The 20,159-nt window shown below is 42.6% G+C and overlaps 1 protein-coding gene across 5 annotated transcripts in view; it reads right to left on the reverse strand.

The window, feature by feature from the left end:
* RGS20 (regulator of G protein signaling 20) overlaps positions 1 to 20,159 on the reverse strand; it is a 110,028-nt gene that overhangs the window by 16,684 nt on the left and 73,185 nt on the right. For all 5 annotated transcript variants that reach the window (XM_004047012.5, XM_019032482.3, XM_019032484.3 and 2 more), the window contains one exon: positions 3,439 to 3,587. In XM_004047012.5, the coding sequence (XP_004047060.3) occupies positions 3,439 to 3,587 (149 nt within the window). The remainder of the gene's footprint in view (positions 1 to 3,438; positions 3,588 to 20,159) is intronic.

Raw genomic sequence — 20,159 nt, forward strand, 5'->3', positions numbered from 1 at the left:
GGGCAGATCACCTGGGGTCAGGAGTTCGAGACCAGTCTGGCCAACATGGTGAAACCCCGTCTCTACTAAAGATACAAAAATTAGCTGAGCATGTTGGTGCATGCCTATAATCCCAGCTACTTAGGAGGCTGAGGCAGGATAATTGCTGGAACCCGGGAGGCTTAAGTTGCAGTGAGCCGAGATCGCACCACTGCACTCCAACCTGGGCGATAGAGCGAGATTCCATCTCAAAAAAAAAAAAGATGTAAGTTGCACACTGTACAAGTTGCCAGATTGAACCATATAATTCCATGGCTTTTAGTATATTTACAGAGTGGTATAACTATTGCCATGATTTTAGAACATTTCATCATCTCCAGAAGGAACTGTGTACACATTAGCAGTAACTCTATCTTCCTTATTCCTAGGCAACTGCTAATCTACTTTCTGTCTCTATGGATTTACCTATTCTGGACATTTCATGTAAGTGGAATAGTAAAATATGTGGTCTTTTGTATCTAGCTTCTTTCACTTAGCACAATGTTTTCACAGTTGATGCTGTATTTTGGTGGTGTCAAGACTTCATTCCTTTCTTTTTCTCGATACAGAGTTTCGCTCTTGTTGCCCAGGCTGGAGTGCAATGGTGCGATCTCAGCTCATTGCGGCCTCCATCTCCTGGGTTCAAGTGATTCTCCTGCCTCAGCCTCCCAAGTAGCTGGGATTACAGGTATGCACCACCACGCGTGGCTAATTTTTTGTATTTTTTTTAGTAAAGATGGGGTTTCACCATGTTGACCAGGCTGGTCCCGAACTCCTGACCTCAGGTGATCCGCCCACTTCGGCTTCCCAAAGTGCTGGGATTACAGGCATGAGCCACTGCGCCAGGCCACTCATTCCTTTTCTTTTTTTTTTTTTTGTCATGGAGTCTCACTCTGTCGCCCAGGCTGGAGTACAGTGGCGTGATCTTGGCTCACTGCAACCTCCGCCCCCTGGGTTCAAGTAATTCTCCTGCCTCAGCTTCCTGAGTAGCTGGGATTACAGGTGCCTGCCACTGTGCCTGGCTAATTTTTGTATTTTTAGTAGAGACGGGGTTTCACCATGTTGGCCAGGATGGTCTCCCTCTCTTGATCGGCCCGCCTTGTGATCCTCCCGCGTCAGCCTCCCACAGGCGTGAGCCACCACACCCAGCTGATCTTTTGTTTAAAGGTGGGAATTGATTTTTGTATATGGTGCTATGTAGGAATATAAATACATTTTTATATATTTGGATACCAAGCAGGATGACCAATTTTCCTGGTTTGCCTAGGGTTTTCAGGTTTTCTGGGCTATGGGACCTTTCAGTGCTAAAACTGAGAAAGTCCTATCAGTGGGGATGAGTTGGTACCCAAATACCAAGTATCCTGCTATTTACTGAATAGTTCATTTTCTCCTTTGCTGATGTCACTTTTATCACGTGTTGGTAAGGTTTTCTAGATTTATTGTGTTTCAGTGATGTTAAAACTATAGGGTGTATTTTTGGACTAATTATGAATAACATTACTTTTGAAAGAAAATTTTCTTTTAATAATTTTTTCTAAGAAAGTCTGAATTATTTGATTGTATGTCATTGACATGAGATTGTTTACAGCTTTGGTTTCACACTTTTTAACACAAAATTCATTACCACATTTTATATCAATATTTGACCCCGTTGTATCTATGATTGTTACTTGTTTCCTGAGTCTTTCCTCTGGGTTCCCTTTTTTTCCTCTGAAGTAGGCCCTTTCTTCAGTTCTTTTAGGTTTGCAGGCAGTAAACTCGGTTGGCCTTCGTATGTCTGAGAATGTCTTATTTTACCCACACTCTTGAATTATGGTTTGACTGAGTTTTCAGTTACTTTTCTCCAGCACTTTGAAGACATTGCTCTATTGTCTCTTCTACACACACCTAAGTGCTACAGAAGTGTTGGCTGTGATGCTGATGATAGTGTCTTAGGTACAGATACTTATTTTATTCGTCATACTTGTTACCTGTAGGAGGAGCCTGCTCTGGGACCTGCCCCGCCCTCTAGCCTTACACTATCCCGGGACAATATGTTGTTCTGGTCAGCATGTCAGCTGCCTCCCACACCCTGCGTGAGGCAGCAGAGAAAGGAGGGAGGGGAAGGTTTGAACGTCAGCTGGAGTCTCACCTGCACCCGGACATCCTGCACATCTCTAGGAGGATGGTCTCATTTCCCCACTGAGACCTACTGGCAGAGTGAGAATATAGGCCCCTAAATGCAGTCTGGCCATCACTGGTGTCTTCCTCCTTTAGGGCAGGCCCTGGACACCCACGTGTTTCCTCTGCCCACCACCAGCGCCTCTCCTCTGGCTTCCTGCAGAGCTGTCCAGATTCCTACCAGGGGCTGAAGTCTCACCTTGACACTGCCTAGCTCTTGTCAGCCCCATGGCCACGTTTCCTCTTGCTGTGGGAATGAAGAGACCATCGGTATCGGGATCCCCTTGGTGGATGTTCTATTGCTGTGTCCCTTCCACCAGACTGGAACTTCTTGGAAATGCATACTAGCCTGAGTTGGGCAGGAGCCACCAAACTTCCCCGGGCATTTCATTTTCAACTCCACTCTCCTCCCCAGGGATCAGTTCTGTTAGTTCCATATCACGGTTTGTGATCAGTCCATTATCAGTTTTTCTTCTCTTCCAGCAGACAGTGAGGTCTTGGTCTAACTTATTGCCAAGCCTACGTAAATTTAGGATGATTTGATTGCTGAAAGTGGTTCACAAACTTGGCTGGCACTAAGCACTTTTCATATCCAAGATTCCAAAGATGTAACCTAAAGTTCCCATGATTTTTAGGTATAAATTATCTCCTTTTCTCCAGACCTTTAACAGCTACTCAAAGGGTCACAGATGTTTTACATTCAAGTCGTTTCTTTCCTTTTTAAAGCAATGACTGTCTGTGTGTCTTCCTCTACCCGGTAAGTTAGCATACATTTTAATATTTCTCTCTCTTTAAAACACATATTTTGACATTTCTCTTTATTACAAAACAAAATTTATGAAATGGAAGAAGCAGAAGGTAAAATCCAGGCTCCCTCTACTTCATCGCCCTAACCTTTAAGACCTATCTTAGATCCTAAGCCTTCATTACCACAGGAGTGCCTTGAGTCCAATTCTTTCTAACCATTTCTGCCCAAATGTTGATAGTCAATCGTGAACCGCCTGAGGTTGTTCTTTAGTTGTTTAACACACGTTGGCCTGATTTGAGGGATCTGAGCATAAACCCCTTGAGAGCTAGACAGATGCAGCCTGTTGTTATTTCTTGGGTGTCCCTGTGTGTCAGGCATATAGTCGTTGCTTAAAAAACACTTATTGAATTAACCATAAGCTGCCACCACTATTCAGGGGTGCCACGTCCCAGTCAGGAGCACATTACACTTCCCAGTCAGGAGCACATTAATTAAAAAGCCCCAAACCTTACCACGAGCAGCTACAACAGCAGCACCAGCAGAAGCAGCATGCGTTGGACCCGCGACTCCCCGCTCCGGGCTGGCCGGGGGCGGCGCCTGGTGTGTCCTGGGCGGCCGGCATCTGCCGCTTCCGCATCTCCATCCGCTCTGATCCCATCTGCTGCAAGAGGGAGAGGAACAAAGCGGGCGGGAGGGGGTTCCAGCGTTATGAAGGCATAAGCCCAGGGAGTCAGCTGTTTGGATCATTGAAAAGATACAGTGCGACTACATTCAGGTCATTTTTGCTACTTCTCGTAAAATTTAGTGCTTAGAATCTTAGGATCAATTAATGTATCCAACATGTAACGCTTATCCTCTGCCAAGCATTGAGATACATTTCAGGGATAAACTAGCAGATCGAAGGCCCCTCCTTAGGAGCTCACAGTTCAGTAAAGGAGACAGAGACACACACGCACTGAAGACTCTGCAGTCAGTGCTACGCAGGGCCGTTCCCAGCTCCAGGCATCCCTGTGGCCTGAACCAAAGGGGGACAGGGATGGTGGCAGCTTCATGACGCTGCCTGTGAGGCCAACGCTCAGATATGGGAGGAGGTCAACACGGGAAGGGCGGCCCGGCTAATACAGCAGGCTGACCAGAGGTCAGAAGAGGAGGTGAGTCCTGGATGCCAGAGTGGCCGGAGTCACATCTTTCCTAGCTGCGTCACCTTGCAGAAGTGATTGAAATTGGGACGTGGAAGCATTCAGAACCCCGCCTGGTACAGAGTAATTGCTCAATTATTCCCAGGAAGCCAGGCAGGAGAGCCAGACTGTGGCCTGCCCAGACCTGTCTTTCCGTACCAGGGATGGTCACCCTCACCTACTTCGATGGAGGCCAAGTCATACGACACAAAAGATCTGTGCCGTTCAGCCTCTGCCCTGTTGTTGGGGACTCCAAGAACGTGAAAGAAGAGAGATATAAAAGCAGCATGAGAAGCAAGAAATTGCTAAGCCTATTTTACGTTGGACACTATCACTTGATGGAGCTAATTGCAAGCTAATATCAAGGACACATTAAAGAACCATAAATAAGACTTTAGAATTAATTTCTGGATCTATTATTCTATTTCAACATTAGATTTGTCTGTTCCTATTGATTATTACCTAATTCTCTATACTGCTGGACTTTGTTCTAATTATTTTATTTATTTTTATTTTTTAAATTATACTTTAAGTTCTGGGACACATGTGCAAAACCTGCAGGTTTGTTACATAGGTACATAGGTATACACGTGCCATAGTGGTTTGCCGCACCCATCAATCCATCATCTACATTAAGTATTTCTCCTAATGCTATCCCTCCCTTAGTCCCCCATCCACTGACAGGCCCCAGTGTGTGATGTTCCTCTCCCTGTGTCCATGTGTTTTCATTGTTTAATTCCCACTTATGAGCGAGAACATTCAGTTTTTGGTTTTCTGTTCTTGTGTTAGTTTGCTGAGAATGACGGTTTCCAGCTTCATCCATGTCCCTGCAAAGGACATGAACTCATCCTGTTTAATGGCTGCATAGAATTCCATGGTGTATATGTGCCACATTTTCTTTATCCAGTCTATCATTGATGGGCATTTGGGTTGGTTCCAAGTCTTTGCTACTGTGAACAGTGCCGCAATAAACATATGTGTGCATGTGTCTTTATAGTAGAATGATTTCTAATCCTTTGGGTATATACCCAGTAATGGGATTGCTGGGCCAAATGGTATTTCTGGTTCTAGATCCTTGAGGAATCATCACACTGTCTCCCACAATGATTGAACTAATTTACACTCCCACAAACAGTGTAAAAGCATTCCTATTTCTCCACATCCTCTCCAGCATCTGTTGTTACCTTTTTAATCATTGCCATTCTAGCTGGCATGAGATGGTATCTCATTGTGGTTTTGATTTGCATTTCTCTAACGACCAGTGATGATGAGCTTTTTTTCATGTGTCTGTTGGCTGCATAAATGTCTTCTTTTGAGAAGTGTCTATTCGTATCCTTTGCCCACTTTTTGATGGGGTTGTTTGTTTTTTTCTTGTAAATTTGTTTAACTTCCTTGTAGATTCTGGATATTAGCCCTTTGTCAGATGAGTAGGTTACAAAAATTTTCTCCCATTCTGTAGGTTGCCTGTTCACTCTGATGATAGTTTCTTTTGCTGTGCAGAAGTTCTTTAGTTTAATTAGATCCCATTTGTCAAATTTTGCTTTTATTACCATTGCTTTTGGTATTTTAGTCGTGAAGTCTTTGCTCATGCCTATGTCCTGAATGGTATTGCCTGGGTTTTCTTCTAGGGTTTTTATGGTTTTAGGTCTTACATCTAAGTCTTTAATCCATCTTGATTTAACTTTTGTATAAGGTGTAAGGAAGGGGTCCAATTTCAGTTTTCTTTTTTTTATTTTATTTTTATGTTCATTTATTTATTTATTATTATACTTTAAGTTCTAGGGTACATGTGCACAATGTGCAGGTACATACATGTTACATATGTATACATGTGCCATGTTGGTATGCTTCACCCGTTAACTCATCATTTACATTAGGTATATCTCCTAATGCTATCCCTCCCCTCTCCCCCCCACTCCACGACAGGCCCTGGTGTGTGATGTTCCCCACCCTGTGTCCAAATATTTTCATTGTTCAATTCCCACCAATGAGTGAGAACCCAATTTCAGTTTTCTGCATATGGCTAGCCAGTTTTCCCAACACCATTTATTAAATAGGGAATCCTTTCCCCATGGCTTGTTTTTGTCAGGTTTGTCAAAGATCAGATGGTTGTAGATGTGTGGTGTTATTTCTGAGGCCTCTGTTCTGTTCCGTTGGTCTATATATCTGTTTTGGTACCAGTACCATGCTGTTTTGGTTACTGCAACATTGTAGTATAGTTTAAAGTCAGGTAGCGTGATGCCTCCAGCTTTGTTCTTTTTGCTTGGGATTGTCTTGGCTATACAAACTCTTTTTTGGTTCCATATGAAATTTAAAGTAGTTTTTTTCCTGTGAAGAAAGTCAGTGGTAGCTTGATGGGGACAGCATTGAATCTATCAATTACTTTGGGCAGTATGGCCATTTTCAGGATATTGATTCTTCCTATCCATGAGCATGGAATGTTTTTCCATTTGTTTGTGTCCTCCCTTATTTCCTTGAGCAGTGGTTTGTAGTTCTCCTTGAAGAGGTCCTTCATATCCCTTGTAAGTTGTATTTCTAGGTATTTTATTCTCTTTGAAGCAATTGTGAACGGGAGTTCACTCATGATTTGGCTCTCTTTTTGTCTGTTCTTGGTGTATAGGAATGCTTGTGATTTTTGCACATTGATTTTGTATCCTGAGACTTTGCTGAAGTTGCTTATCAGCTTAAGGAGATTTTGGGCTGAGATGATGAGGTTTTCTAAATATACAATCATGTCATCTGCAAACAGAGATAATTTGACTCTCTCTCTTCCTATTTGAATACCATTTATTTCTTTCTCTTGCCTGATTGCCCTGGCCAGAACTTCCAATACTATGTTGAATAGGAGTGGTGAGAGACGGCATTCTTGTCTTGTGCCAGTTTTCAAAGGGAATGCTTCCAGCTTTTGTCCATTCAACATGATATTGGTTGTGGGTGTGTCATAAATAGGTCTTGTTATTTTGAGATACATTCCATCAATACCTAGTTTATTGAGAGTTTTTAGCATGAAAGGGTGTTGAATTTTATTGAAGGCCTTTTCTGCATCTATTGAGATAATCATGTGGTTTTCGTCATTGGTTCTGTTTATGTGATGGATTATGTTTATTGATTTGCATATGTTGAACCAGCCTTGCATCCCAGGGATGAAGCCGACTTGATGGTGGTGGATAAGCTTTTGATGTGCTGCTGGATTCGGTTTGCCAGTATTTTATTGAGGATGTTCGCATTGATGTTCATCAGGGATATTGGCCTGCAATTTTCTTTTTTTGTTGTGTCTCTGCCAGGTTTTGGTATTAGGATAATGCTGGACTCAAAATGAGTTAGGGAAGAGTCCCTCTTTTTCTATTGTTTCTATTGTTTGGAATGGTACCAGCTCCTCTTTGTACCTCTGGTAGAATTAGGCTGTGAATCTGTCTGGTCCTGGGCCTTTTTTTAGTTGGTAGGCTATTAATTACTGCCTCAATTTCAGAACTTGTTATTGTTCTATTCAGGGATTTGACTTCTTCCTGATTTAGTCTTGGGAGGGTGTATGTGTCCAGGAATTTATCTGTTTCTTCTAGATTTTCTAGTTTATTTGTGTAGAGGTGTTTATAATATTCTCTGATGGTAGTTTGTATTTCTGTGGGATCAGTGGTGATATCTGCTTTATAATTTTTTATTGTGTCTATTTGATTCTCCTGTCATTTCTTCTTTATTAGTCTGGCTAGTGGTCTAGCTATTTTGTTGATCTTTTCAAAAACCAGCTCCTTGATTCATTGATTTTTTGAAGGATTTTTTGGTGTCCTCCTTCAGTTCTGCTCTGATCTTAGTTATCTGTTGTCTTCTGCTGGCTTTTGAATTTGTTTGCTCTCACTTCTCTAGTTCTTTAATTGTGATGTTAGGGTGTCAATTCTAGATTTTTCCTGCTTTCTCCTTTGGGCATTTAGTGCTATAAATTTCCCTCTAAACGCTGCTTTAGCTGTGTCCCAGAGATACTGGTAGGTTGTGTCTTTGTTCTCATTGGTTTCAAAAAACTTATTTATTTTTGCCTTAATTTCATTATTTACTCAGTAGTCATTCAGGAGCAGGTTGTTCAGTTTCCATGCAGTTGTGCGGTTTTGAGTGAGTTTCTTATTCCTGAGTTCTAATTTGATTGCACTGTGGCCTGAGAGACTGTTTGTTGTGATTTCTGTTCTTTTGCGTTTGCCGAGGAGTGTTTTACTTTCAATTATGTGGTCAATTTTAGAATAAATGTGATGTGGTGCTGAGAAGACTGTATATTCTGTTGGTATGGGGTTGAGAGTTCTGTAGATGTGTATTAGGTCTGCTTGGTCCAGAGCTGAGTTCAAGTCCTGAATATCCTTGTTAATTTTCTGTCTCGTTAATCTGCCTAATATTGACAGTGGGGTGTAAAATCTCCAACTATTATTGTGTGGGAGTCTACGTCTCTTTGTAGGTCTCTAAGAACTTGCTTTATGAATATGGATGCTCCTTTATTGGGTGCATATATGTTTAGGATAGTTATCTCTTCTTGTTGTGTTGATCCCTTTACCATTATGTAATGATGCCCTTCTTTGTCTTTTTTGATCATTGTTGGTTTAAAGTCTGTTTTATCAGAGACTAGGATTGCAACGCTTGCTTCTTTTTGCTTTCCATTTGCTTGTAAATATTCCTCCATGCCTTTATTTTGAGTCTATGTGTGTCTCTGCACGTGAGATGGGTCTCCTAAATACAGCACACTGTTGGGTCTTGACCTTTAGCCAATCTGCCAGTCTGCATCTTTTAATTGGGGCATTTAGCCTGTTGACATTTAAGCTTAATATTGTTATGTGTGAATTTGATCCTGTCATTATGATGCTAGCTGGTTATTTTGCCCATTAGTTCATGCAGTTTCTTCATAGTGTTGATGGTCTTTACAATTTGGTACGTTTTTGTAGTGGCTGATGCCGGTTTTTCCTTTCCGTGTGTAGTACGTCCTTCAGGAGCTCTTGTAGGGCAGGCCTGGTGGTGACAAAATCTCTCAGCATTTGCTTGTCTGTAAAGGATTTCATTTCTCCTTTGCTTATGAAGCATAGTTCGGCTGGATATAAAATTCTGGGTTGAAAATTCTTTTCTTTAAGAATGTTGAATATTGGACCCCACTCTCTTCTGGCTTGTAGGGTTTCTGCAGAGGGATCTGCTGTTAGTCTGATGGGCTTCCCTTTGTGGGTAACCCGACCTTTCTCTCTGGCTGCCCTTAACATTTTTTCCTTCATTTCAACCTTGGTGAATCTGATGATTATGAGTCTTGGGTTGCTCTCTACGAGGAATATCTTTGTGGTGTTCTCTGTATTTCCTGAGTTTGAATGTTGGCCTCTCTTGCTAGGTTGGGGAAGTTCTCCCAGATAATATCCTGAAGAGTGTTTTCCAACTTGGTTCCATTCTCCCCATCACTTTCAGGTACACCAATCAAATGTAGATTTTGTCTTTCTCATAGTCCCATATTTCTTGGAGGCTTTGTTCATTCCTTTTCATTCATTTTTCTCTAATCTTGTCTTCACACTTTATTTCATTAAGTTGATCTTCAATCTCTGATATCCTTTCTTCCACTTGATCAATTCGGCTATTGATACTTGTGTATGCTTCAGAAGTTCTTGTGCTGTGTTTTTCAGCTACATCAGGTCATTTATATTCTTCTCTAAAATGGTTATTCTAGATAGCAATTCCTCTAATCTTTTTTCAAGGTTCTTAGCTTCCTTTCATTGGGTTAGAACATGCTCCTTTAGCTCAGAGGAGTTTATTACCTACCTTCTGAAGCCTCCTTCTGTCAATGCGTCAAACTCATTCTCTGTCCAGTTTTGTTCCCTTGCTGGCAACGAGTTGTGATCCTTCGGAGTAGAAGAGACATTCTGGTTTTTGGAATTTTCAGCCTTTTTGCACTGGTTTTTCCTCATCTTCATGGATTTATCTACCTTTGGTTTTTGATGTTGGTGATCTTTGAATGGGGTTTCTGTGTGGATGTCCTTTTTGTTGATGTTGATGCTATTCCTTTCGTTTGTTAGCTTTCCTTCTAACAGGCCCCTCTGCTGCAGGTCTGCTGCAGTTTGCTGGAGGTCCATGCCAGACCCTGTTTGCCAGGGTATCACTAGCAAAGGCTGCAGAACAGCTGCCTGTTCCTTCCTCTGGAAGCTTCGTCCCAGAGGGGCACCCACCAGAGGCCAGTTGGAGCGCTCCTGTATGAGGTGTCTGTCGACCCCTGCTGGGAGGTGTCTCCCAGTCAGGAGGCACAGGGGTCAGGGACCCACCTGAGGAGGCAGTCTGTCCCTTAGCAGAGCTCAGGCACTGTGCTGGGAGATCTGCTGCTTACTACCGCCAGGCAGTAAGTCTGCTGGAGCTGCTCCCATAGCTGCCCCTTCCCCCAGGTGCTTTGTCCCAGGGAGATGAGAGTTTTATCTATAAGCCCCTGACTGGGGCTGCTGCCTTTCTTTCAGAGATGCCCTATCCAGAGAGGAGGAATCTAGAGATACAGTCTGGCTACAGCAACTTTGCTAAGCTGCAGTGTGCTCCTCCTAGTTCGAACTTCCTGGTGGCTTTGTTTACACTGTGTGAGGGGAAAACCGCCTACTCAAGCCTCATTAATGGTGGACGCCCCTCCCCCTATCAAGCTTAAGCATCCCAGGTCAACCTCAGACTTCTGTGCTGGCAGCGAGGATTTCAAGCCATTGGATCTTAGCTTGCTGGGTTCCGTGGGGGTGGGATCCACTGAGCTAGACCATGGCTCCCTGGCTTCAGCCCCCTTTTCAGGGGTGTGAACGGTTCTGTCTCGCTGGCATTCCAGGTGAAACTGGGGTATGAAAAACACTCCTGCAGCTAGCTTGGTGTCTGCCCAAATGGCCACCCAGTTTTGTGTTAAGGGCAGCCAGAGAGAAAGGTCGAGTTACCCACAAAGGGAAGCCCATCAGACTAACAGCAGATCCCTCTGCAGAAACCCTACAAGCCAGAAGAGAGTGGGGTCCAATATTCAACATTCTTAAAGAAAAGAATTTTCAACCCAGAATTTTATATCCAGCCGAACTATGCTTCATAAGCAAAGAAGAAATGAAATCTTTTACAGACAAGCAAGTGCTGAGAGATTTTGTCACCACCAGGGCCCTAGTGGTGTAGGCATCAGAGGAAATCTTTTGGTCTGTAGGTTGCAAAGACTGTGGGAAAAGAGTACTGTCTGGGTCGGAGTGCTCTGTCCCTTATGGCACAGTTTCTCATGGCTTCCCTTGGCTAGGGGAGGGAGTTCCCTGACACCTTGCACTTCCTGGGTGAGGTGACGCCCCACGCTGCTTCTGCTCACCCTCCGTGGGCTGCAACCACTGTCTAACCAGTCCCAATGAGATTAGCCAGATACCTCAGTTGGAAATGCAGAAGTCACCCACCTTCTGCGTTGATCTCATTGGGAGCTACAGACCGGAGCTGTTCCTATTCAGCCAGTTTGCCAGCCACAGGTTGTTTTTTGTTGTTGTTGTTGTTGTTGTTTTGGAGTTTTGCTCTTGTTGCCCAGGCTGGACTGCAATGGCATTATCTTGGCTCACTGCAACCTCTGCCTCTCAGTTTCAAACGATTTTCCTGCCTCAGCCTCCTGAGTAGCTGGGATTACAGGTGCCCACCACCACGCCCAGCTAATTTTTGTATTTTTAGTAGAGATGGGGTTTCACCATGTTGGCCAAGCTGGTCGCAAACTCCTGACCTCATGATCTGCCCACCTTGGCCTCTCAAAGTGCTGGGATTACAGGCGTGAGCCACTGCACCTGGCCTTAATTAGTCTTGCATGTAAGTTTCAGGACCACAAGAAAGACCCATCAAAGGGCTTTACTGTTTTTTTCTTCTTTCATCCACTGTGAAAACAATGCTCCCAACATACCCAGAGACCACCCACAGTGCTCTGCTGGGGTTACTGAGTTGGTGTGGCTCACTTAGCCAAAAGGTGAAGGCAGAGACACACGGTCAGCCACAGTCATGCTTTATGGGTACCACAGGGAGACAGCTTCGAAGGCAGAAACTCTAGGCTCAAGTGACTCCAGGGATCACGTCTTCACCTCACCTGTGGAGGAGATAGCCTAACCATGGTTTCACTTCATTCACTCAATTCGGGCACTGAGGCCTCAGGACAAGCCAGCACAATCTCCAAACCAAGATGTTTTGAACAAAAGATGCTCCAGGTAACTATTATTTCCTATGAGATGTTGATGCAACTTGCCTCATTAAAAAAACATATTCCTTGGGAGGCCGAGGCAGGCAGATCACTTGAGGTCAGGAGTTCGAGACCAGCCCGGCCAACATGGTAAAACCCTGTCTCTACCAAAACTACAAAAAACATTAGCTGAGTGTGGTGGCACACACTTGTAATCTCAGCTACTTGGGAGGCTGAGGCAGGAGAATCACTTGAACCCCGGAGGCAGAGGTTGCAGTGAACTGAGATCGTGCCACTGCACTCCAGCCTCGGCAACAGTGAGACTCTGTCAAAAAACAAAAAACAAAAAACAAAACCATATCCTAATTAATTTCCAGAAGTAGGAAGGACTGTGACATGGTGCTGTCCCAAGGTCTCAGGGGAGTCCTGTTCCAACATCTTGGCCACACTGGGTCTTCCCAATCAGTCCATGAAATATCTATTCACTTAAATCCTCTCTTACATGTGGGGTAAGGGTCTCTTCAAACAGGTCTTGCACATTTTTGATAGGTTTACTCCTGAATATTTTGTAGGCTGATTTTTGCTGCTGTCATAAATGATATCTTCCCCTAGTACCCAACTGTGTTTACTAAGTAGATATTTTAGCATATAGGAAGGCTAAGAACACTATATTGAATTCTTTTACAGTTCCAGTAATTTTTCTGTTCATTCTTTAATTAGATGATCATACTGTCTCTACATGATCACACTAGTCTCTTTGCTTCCTGTACCTTTTTAAGGTATCTGTTCTTACCCTGGTCTTATTTCATTGGCCAGGAAGTTGAGTAAATATTGAAAAGTAGCAATAGTACTAGGCACCTTTGTCTTCCTCAAGACTTTCTTTAATGAGCAGACAGTGTTTTGCTGACATGTATGCTATGTGTTGGAGGTTTCTGGAAGATAACATTTCAAGTTAAGCAGGCTTTCTTTCACTATTTACATGGTATAAAATAAGCTGTGCTAACTTATTAACATTAAAAAAAATTTTAATTTTAACTCTCTAGCCCTATGTCATAAGCTAACATATTTGATTTGTTTATACACACCTATCTGTTTGTAAATATCTGGAAGAATTTTAATGACTGAGTGAGCTAACTCTTAGAGAACATCATAAGGTTTCTTAGGACCAAATATAGCCATTAGAAGTCAAAGGTAACTTCTATCAAAGTCTGTTATTAAACATTTCTTTTGATATGTAGTTTTGCTCTTGTCACCCAGGCTGGAGTGCAATGGTGTGATCTTGGCTCATTGCAACCTCCACCTTTTGGGTTCAAGCAATTCTCTTGCTTCAGCCTCCCGAGTAGCTAGAATTACAGGCACCCGCCACCACGTCCAGCTAATTTTTGTATTTTTAGTAGAGATGGGAGCCAGGCTGATTTTGAACTCCTGACCTTAGGTTATCCACCCGCCTCAGCCTCCCAAAGTGCTGGGATTACAGGCATCAGCCACGGTGCCTGGCCTGTTCTTATACATTAAAAAAAAAAAATTTTGAGACTGGAGAGCTCTGGAATTGTATACATTTTTAAAAACAGCTTTATTGAGGTCTAACAGACATCCAATAAACTGCACATGTTTAAGGTATATAATTTGATAAGTTTTGATACGTATACCTGGGAAGCCATCATCACAATCAAGATGGTGAACACACCCTCACCCTCAAAAGTTTTCTCAAAACCCTGCCTCTTGAGAATTTCTCTTTTGTTCCTTCCCTCTTACGCCTCTGCCTTGGGTGCTGACTGATCTGCTCTCTCTCTATATCCATTAATTTGCATTTCTTGATTTTTATATAAAGGGAACCATACAACATCTTTTATTGTGGTCTGGTTTCCTTTGCGTAGCATAATTGTTTTGAGATTGTTGCATATATCAATAAGTCATTCCTTGTTATTCCTGAGCAGGATTCCACTGTATGGATGTACTACTATTTGTTTATCCATTCACCTGTTGATGGACTTAGACCTTTTTGATGGTTGCTGAAAAGTTTAGATATATAAGACATTGTCTTCTTTCGAACATGAAAATCTTTTTTTTTTTTTTTTTTGAGACGGAGTTTTACTCTTGTTGCCCAGGCTGAAGTGCAATGGTGCGATCTCAGCTTACCGCAACCTCTGCTTCCCAGGTTCAAGCACTTCTCCTGCCTCGGCCTCCCGAGTAGCTGGGATTACAGGCATGCACCACCACGCCCGGCTAATTTTGTATTTTCAGTAGAGATGGGGTTTCTCCATTTTGGTCAGGCTGGTCTCGAACTCCTGACCTCAGGTGATCTTCCTGCCTCAGCCTCCCAAAGTGTTGGGATTCCACATGTGAGCCACCGCGCCCTGGTGAGCATGAAAGTCTTTTATCAGACTAAATTAGAAGAGACTGTTATTAAGACTGTATTCATGTTTACTGAACTATAATTTTGACATTTTAAATCATTTAAAGATTCGATAAGTAAGTGTACAGAAATACATGCTATTCCTGGAAAAGTTTACTAACAATCTCTCATCTCTATGTACAAAAAAATTCTAAATTAATGGGAATGGCTTTCACTTCCTTGCTAAATGTTGGAGTGTTTGGTGGTGGGAGTGATCATTTATACCATAAATGTCTGTGGAGAAATGCAAGAGCCTGAGGGGAACTAAAAGTGTTACTAAAACATGAATATTAAAAAGAAGCAAATGTTGATTTGATAATTATTGAAGTTGACTAACGCACAGGGTTTGTTATACTATCCTCTCTACATATTTGTGTGGTTGGAAATTTCCTTAATAAAGTTTTTAAAATGTTGAATTCTTTTAGATTAAAAAAATCTATTTAGATGAGCATATCAATTTCCTCCTTTGAATAGTTAATGAAGTGAATTAATGCATTTCTTGATGTTGAGTCACCCTTACCTTACTAAGCAAACTCTTCTCAGGTCTAAAAGATAATTATTCTTTTATTATACCGCTGATATAAATGCTACCTATTTACAAGATTGTAAAAATATGCCATCAATGTATATGTTAATTCCACTAGTCTTTTCAGACATCGGTATAAGATCTAATTAGCCAAACCAGCTTCATACATCTTCTCCTTTGCCTTCATCATATCTGTGGGAGAACTCTATGCACATATCATTTCCATTTGTCCTTTCTAAATAACATGGAATCAATGCCTTTTGACAGTGCTCTTCTCTCCTTTTTTAGTCTGTTTGGCAGAGAATGCTGGGCATCATTTTACTGTCCTTTGGGATGACCATGTAAGTCACATACATCATCCCCCAGGTACTGGCTGCCTTCACCTGATGGTCCTAGGGCTCAGAACTTAGAAGAATGTGAAATCATTGTTAGCAACCTCATATGCTAACATGTGTGGGATTTCAAAAGCAGCCTGAGGGCTGGACACGGTGCCTCATGCCTGTAATCCCAGCACTTTAGGAGGATGAGGCGGGTGGATCGCTTGAGCTCAGGAGTTTGAGACCAGCCTGGGCAACATGGAGAAACCCCATCTCTACACAAAAATATAAAAATTAGCTGGGTATGGTGGCACGCGCCTGTAGTCCCAGTTACTTGTGGCTAAGGTGAGAAGATCGTTTGAGCCCAGGAGGTTGAGGCTGCAGTGAGCTGTGATTCCGCCACTGCCTCTAGCCTGGGTGACCGAGTGAGACCTTGTCTCAAAAAAAAATGCCCCCAAAAACAAAAAGAGCATCCTGAGGAAATGGGAATAATACAGGTTGATAGCTTATTAAACATTTCAGATCTCAGTCAAGAGACAATCCTCAAACAAGGCTTTTCCAAATTCCTCGGAACTCAACATTTAAGAGGCCTTTCAAAATTCAACTAAAAGCCAAGGCAAACTCTTAACTTTGATCACAATCTTTTAGTATTTTGGAATTGAAACCAGTAACTAGTTTTTAAAAAAGTTTTAACCTAACTAATTATCTCAGAGAGGTTTTTTCTTTCTTTCTTTCTTTCTTTTTTTGAGATGGAGTCTTGCTCTGTCACCCAGGCTGGAGTGCAGTGGTGCGATCTCGGCTCACTGTAACCTCCACCTCTTGGGTTCAAGCAATTCTCCTGCCTCAGCCTCCCAGAGCAGCTGGGATTACAGGCGCCCACCACACCTGGCTAATTTTTGTATTTTTAGTAGAGATGGGGTTTCACCATATTGGCCAGGCTGGTGTCGAATTCCTGACCTCAAGTGATCCGCCTGTCTCAGCCTCCCAAAGTGCTGGGATTAGAGGTGTGAGCCACCATGTCCAACCCAGAGAAGTTCTTTCTTATTTTCTGGTAAACACACTTGGTAGCCAGATTCCTTTAATAGTTATTTATTTTCACTATAGTTCCCAAATCCTGAAGATAGCGATTATTGAATTACATATTGAGAATACAATGAAACACCAAGTATTGTGTTTTAAAAAAATCTCTTATCTCTTAAGGCCTAAGACTCAAGTTCCTGTTCCAGAAAGATATAGAATCATAGATGAGCTCCTGATGAAGGAGAACCAAGAATCCAAAAATGCATAAATTCAAAGCCTTCTTCAAAGACCCTAAGAAGCAGGATCCTACCATCAGGGGATAGTTTAGGGCCTTGAAAGAGTTAGACAATAATATAAAAAAATTTGAGAGGACACATTCTCCTGGAGGAGACTCAAATCCCAAATCCATTTTCTTTTTTGTTTTTTGAGACAGGATCTCACTCTGTTGCCCAGGCTGCAGTACAGTGGTGTGAACACGGCTCACTGCAGCTTCAACCTCCTGAGTTCAAGCAATCCTCCTGTCCAAGTCCAAGTAGCAGGAACCACAGGTGTGTGCCACCATACCCAGCTAATTAAAAATTTTTTTTCATAGAGGCGGGATCTCACTATGTCTCAAACTCCTGGGCTCAAGTGATGCTCCTGCCTCAGCCTTCCGAAGTGCTGAGATTACCAGTGTGAGCCACTGAGCCCGGCCTACTTTTGCTTTAATAAACCTTGGCTCTTGAAGTATTTTTTCTTTGGGCAGTATGGCTGGGTAGATCATGGCTCCCACAGGGCCTCTGTTAGTAACATCTTTGTCAGAACACAGTGCTACTAGATTACTCCTTAGTACTAGCTGTTCCCTGCTTTAGACACTGACCTTGAATATCTTACTTCGTTTTAACTTTTTTTTTTTTGAGATTGAGTTTCGCTCTTGTTGCCCAGGCTAAAGTGCAATGGCACGAGCTCAGCTCACCGGCACCTCCACCTCCCGGGTTCAAGTGATTCTCCTGCCTCAGCCTCCTGAGTAGCTGGGATTACAGGCATGTGCCACCATGCCCAGCTAATTTTGTATTTTTACTCCTGACCTGAGGTGATCCGCCCACCTTGGCCTCCCAAAATCCTGGGATTACAGGCATGAGCCACCACATCCAGCCACCTCGTTTTAACTTCTAACTTTGTTTTCCTGCACAGAATCTTGCCCTGCTGGGAACCCTGCCACAGGCCTCACCATTACCCTACCCAAACTCTGGTTCATATTTTTTTTTTTACTCCTGGTTTCTGTGTCTTGCTGATCCATTCCACCCATCACTTCCATCCAGAAAGCTATTGTGAATGTTACAGAGAAGCTAAAGACTACAGCCTGAAATGGCTGACTGCAAATTCAGGATGGGATTGGGACTCTAGGCAAGTGGGGCAATGATCTCACTTTGATCACTGATTCTGTTCCAAGCAAAAGCAATGACAGATAAGAAAAGTCTAAAAACATGTAGTTGAGTTCAAAACCAAGATAAATATACCTCCAACCAGAAATGCAATGGCAGTGTAAATCAATGGGCAGAGTGGAAGCAGTGGGCCTGCTTGGCTGTAGGTCCAAGTAATGGGCAGAGGCAACATCAGTCCAGAAGCTAAAAGGGACTAAAATTGCTCCAGGTTAAATGTGGGGTTGGAGCTGCAGTCAGTGCTTTAAAAGTTGAGAAGAATCTCCTCTTCCTTATGAAGGAAGCTTATAAAAAACACCAACTGTAGCTGACTTCTGCTGAGGCTAGATGTGGAATATGGGAGCATATAGACATCTCTATGGTCTGGAATGAGCTGGAACTGCTGGTTCTGAAATCTGCCATATTCACAATATCACTTGGGCAGAAATTCTGAATTGTCATCATAACATCTGGCTCTTAGTAGGTTGCCCAGATGATCAGTGAAGGAAATCTTAATGTTTCTAGATGGAGATAAGTAAAAACTAAGGAGGACAGAAAAAAGATCAACAACAAAAAAGAATGAAACAATTGCTTTAAAATGAACTTGCAGCTGGGCATGGTGGCTCATGCCTGTTATCCCAGTGCTTTGGGAGGCAGAGGTAGGAGGATTGCTTGAGGCCAGGAGTTTAAGACCAGCCTGAGCAACATAGTAAGCCCCATCTCTACAAAAAAAATTAAAAAACTAGGCCAGGCACGGTGGCTCACGCCTGTAATCCTAGCACTTTGGGAGGCCAAGGTGGGTAGATCACTTGAGGTCAGGAGTTCGAGACCAGCCTGGCCAACATGGTGAAACCCCGTCTGCACTAAAAATACAAAAATTAGCCGGGCGTGGTGGTGCACCTGTAATCCCAGCTATCTGGGAGGCTGAGGCAGGAGAATCTCTTGAACCCGGGAGGCGGAGGTTGCTGTGAGCCAACATACACCACTGCACATCAGCCTGGGTGACAGAGCAAGACTCTGTCTCAAAAAAAATAAAAAATAAAAAAATTAGCTGGGTCTGATGGCACATGTCTGTAGTCCTAGCTACTCAGGAGGCAGAGGTTGGAGGAATGCTTGAGCCCAGGAGGTCAAGGCTGCAGTGAACTATAATCATTCCATTGCACTCTGGCCTGGGCAACAAAGCAAGACACTCTCAAAAAAAAAAAAAAGTATTTGCAAACTAAAATTCCAAAACATATGAAGAAAGACAGTCATTAAAATCACCCACTGAAATATGAATTTAATGTTGTAGAAGAAAATGAAAAATAAAAGTTGAGATGCTCAAATAATAATGAAGAAATCATTTACATTTAAAATGTCAAAAAATAGGAAACTAAAACAAATAGAAATAAGAACAGGTAGTCATGAAAAAGAATCAAGTAGAAAGTTGCAAGGATATTAGAAAATAGTACTGAAGGACTAACTTAGAATGTTCAGAAAGACTAAGAGATAAAAAGACGCGGCACATCATCTGCAGGTTGGTTCCCGAATGGCTACGTGAGGGACGTAGACTCTCTCTCCAGCAAAATATAATCATATAACTAGTGAGTTATTAAAAAACAATCATTTAAAGTCTCTGGAATTTTTTTTTTTTTTTGAGACAGAGTCTCACTCTGTCGCCCAGGCTGGAGTGCAGTGGCGTGATTTTGGCTCACTGCAACCTCTGCCTCCCGGGCTCAAGTGATCCTCCTGCCTCAGCTCCCCAAGTAGCTGGGACTACAGGCACACACCACCATGCCAGGCTAATTTATATATTTTTTGTAAAGACAGGGTCTCAGTATGTTGCCCAGGCTGGTCTCAAACTCTTGAGTTCAAGCAACCTGCCTTCCTTGGCCTCCCAAAGTGCTAGGATAACAAATGTGAGCCACCAGGCCAGGCCTAATATTTTTTAAAGAAGAAACTCTATACATATATTTCTGCTCTTGTTTCTTTTCTTAGCTTCTTTAAAAGACATAGGATTGGCCAGGTTCGGTGGCTCACGCCTGTAATCCCAGCACTTTGGGAGGATTATATAAAGCAGTAATTATAACAATATGTTATTGGATTTGTAATACATATACACCTTAATATGTATAGCAGTAGTAGCCACAAAACAGTAGGGAGAGAAAGGAGCTATATATAAGAGAAAAGTTTCTATATCTTACTATAATTAAGGTAGTATACATCTAAAGTTGATTCTGATACATTAAGGTATTATAAGCATTATAGAGGCCATGAA

Source organism: Gorilla gorilla, chromosome 7 (assembly GCF_029281585.2).
Source record: "Gorilla gorilla gorilla isolate KB3781 chromosome 7, NHGRI_mGorGor1-v2.1_pri, whole genome shotgun sequence".
In the NCBI taxonomy this organism is placed as follows: Eukaryota; Metazoa; Chordata; class Mammalia; order Primates; family Hominidae; genus Gorilla; species Gorilla gorilla.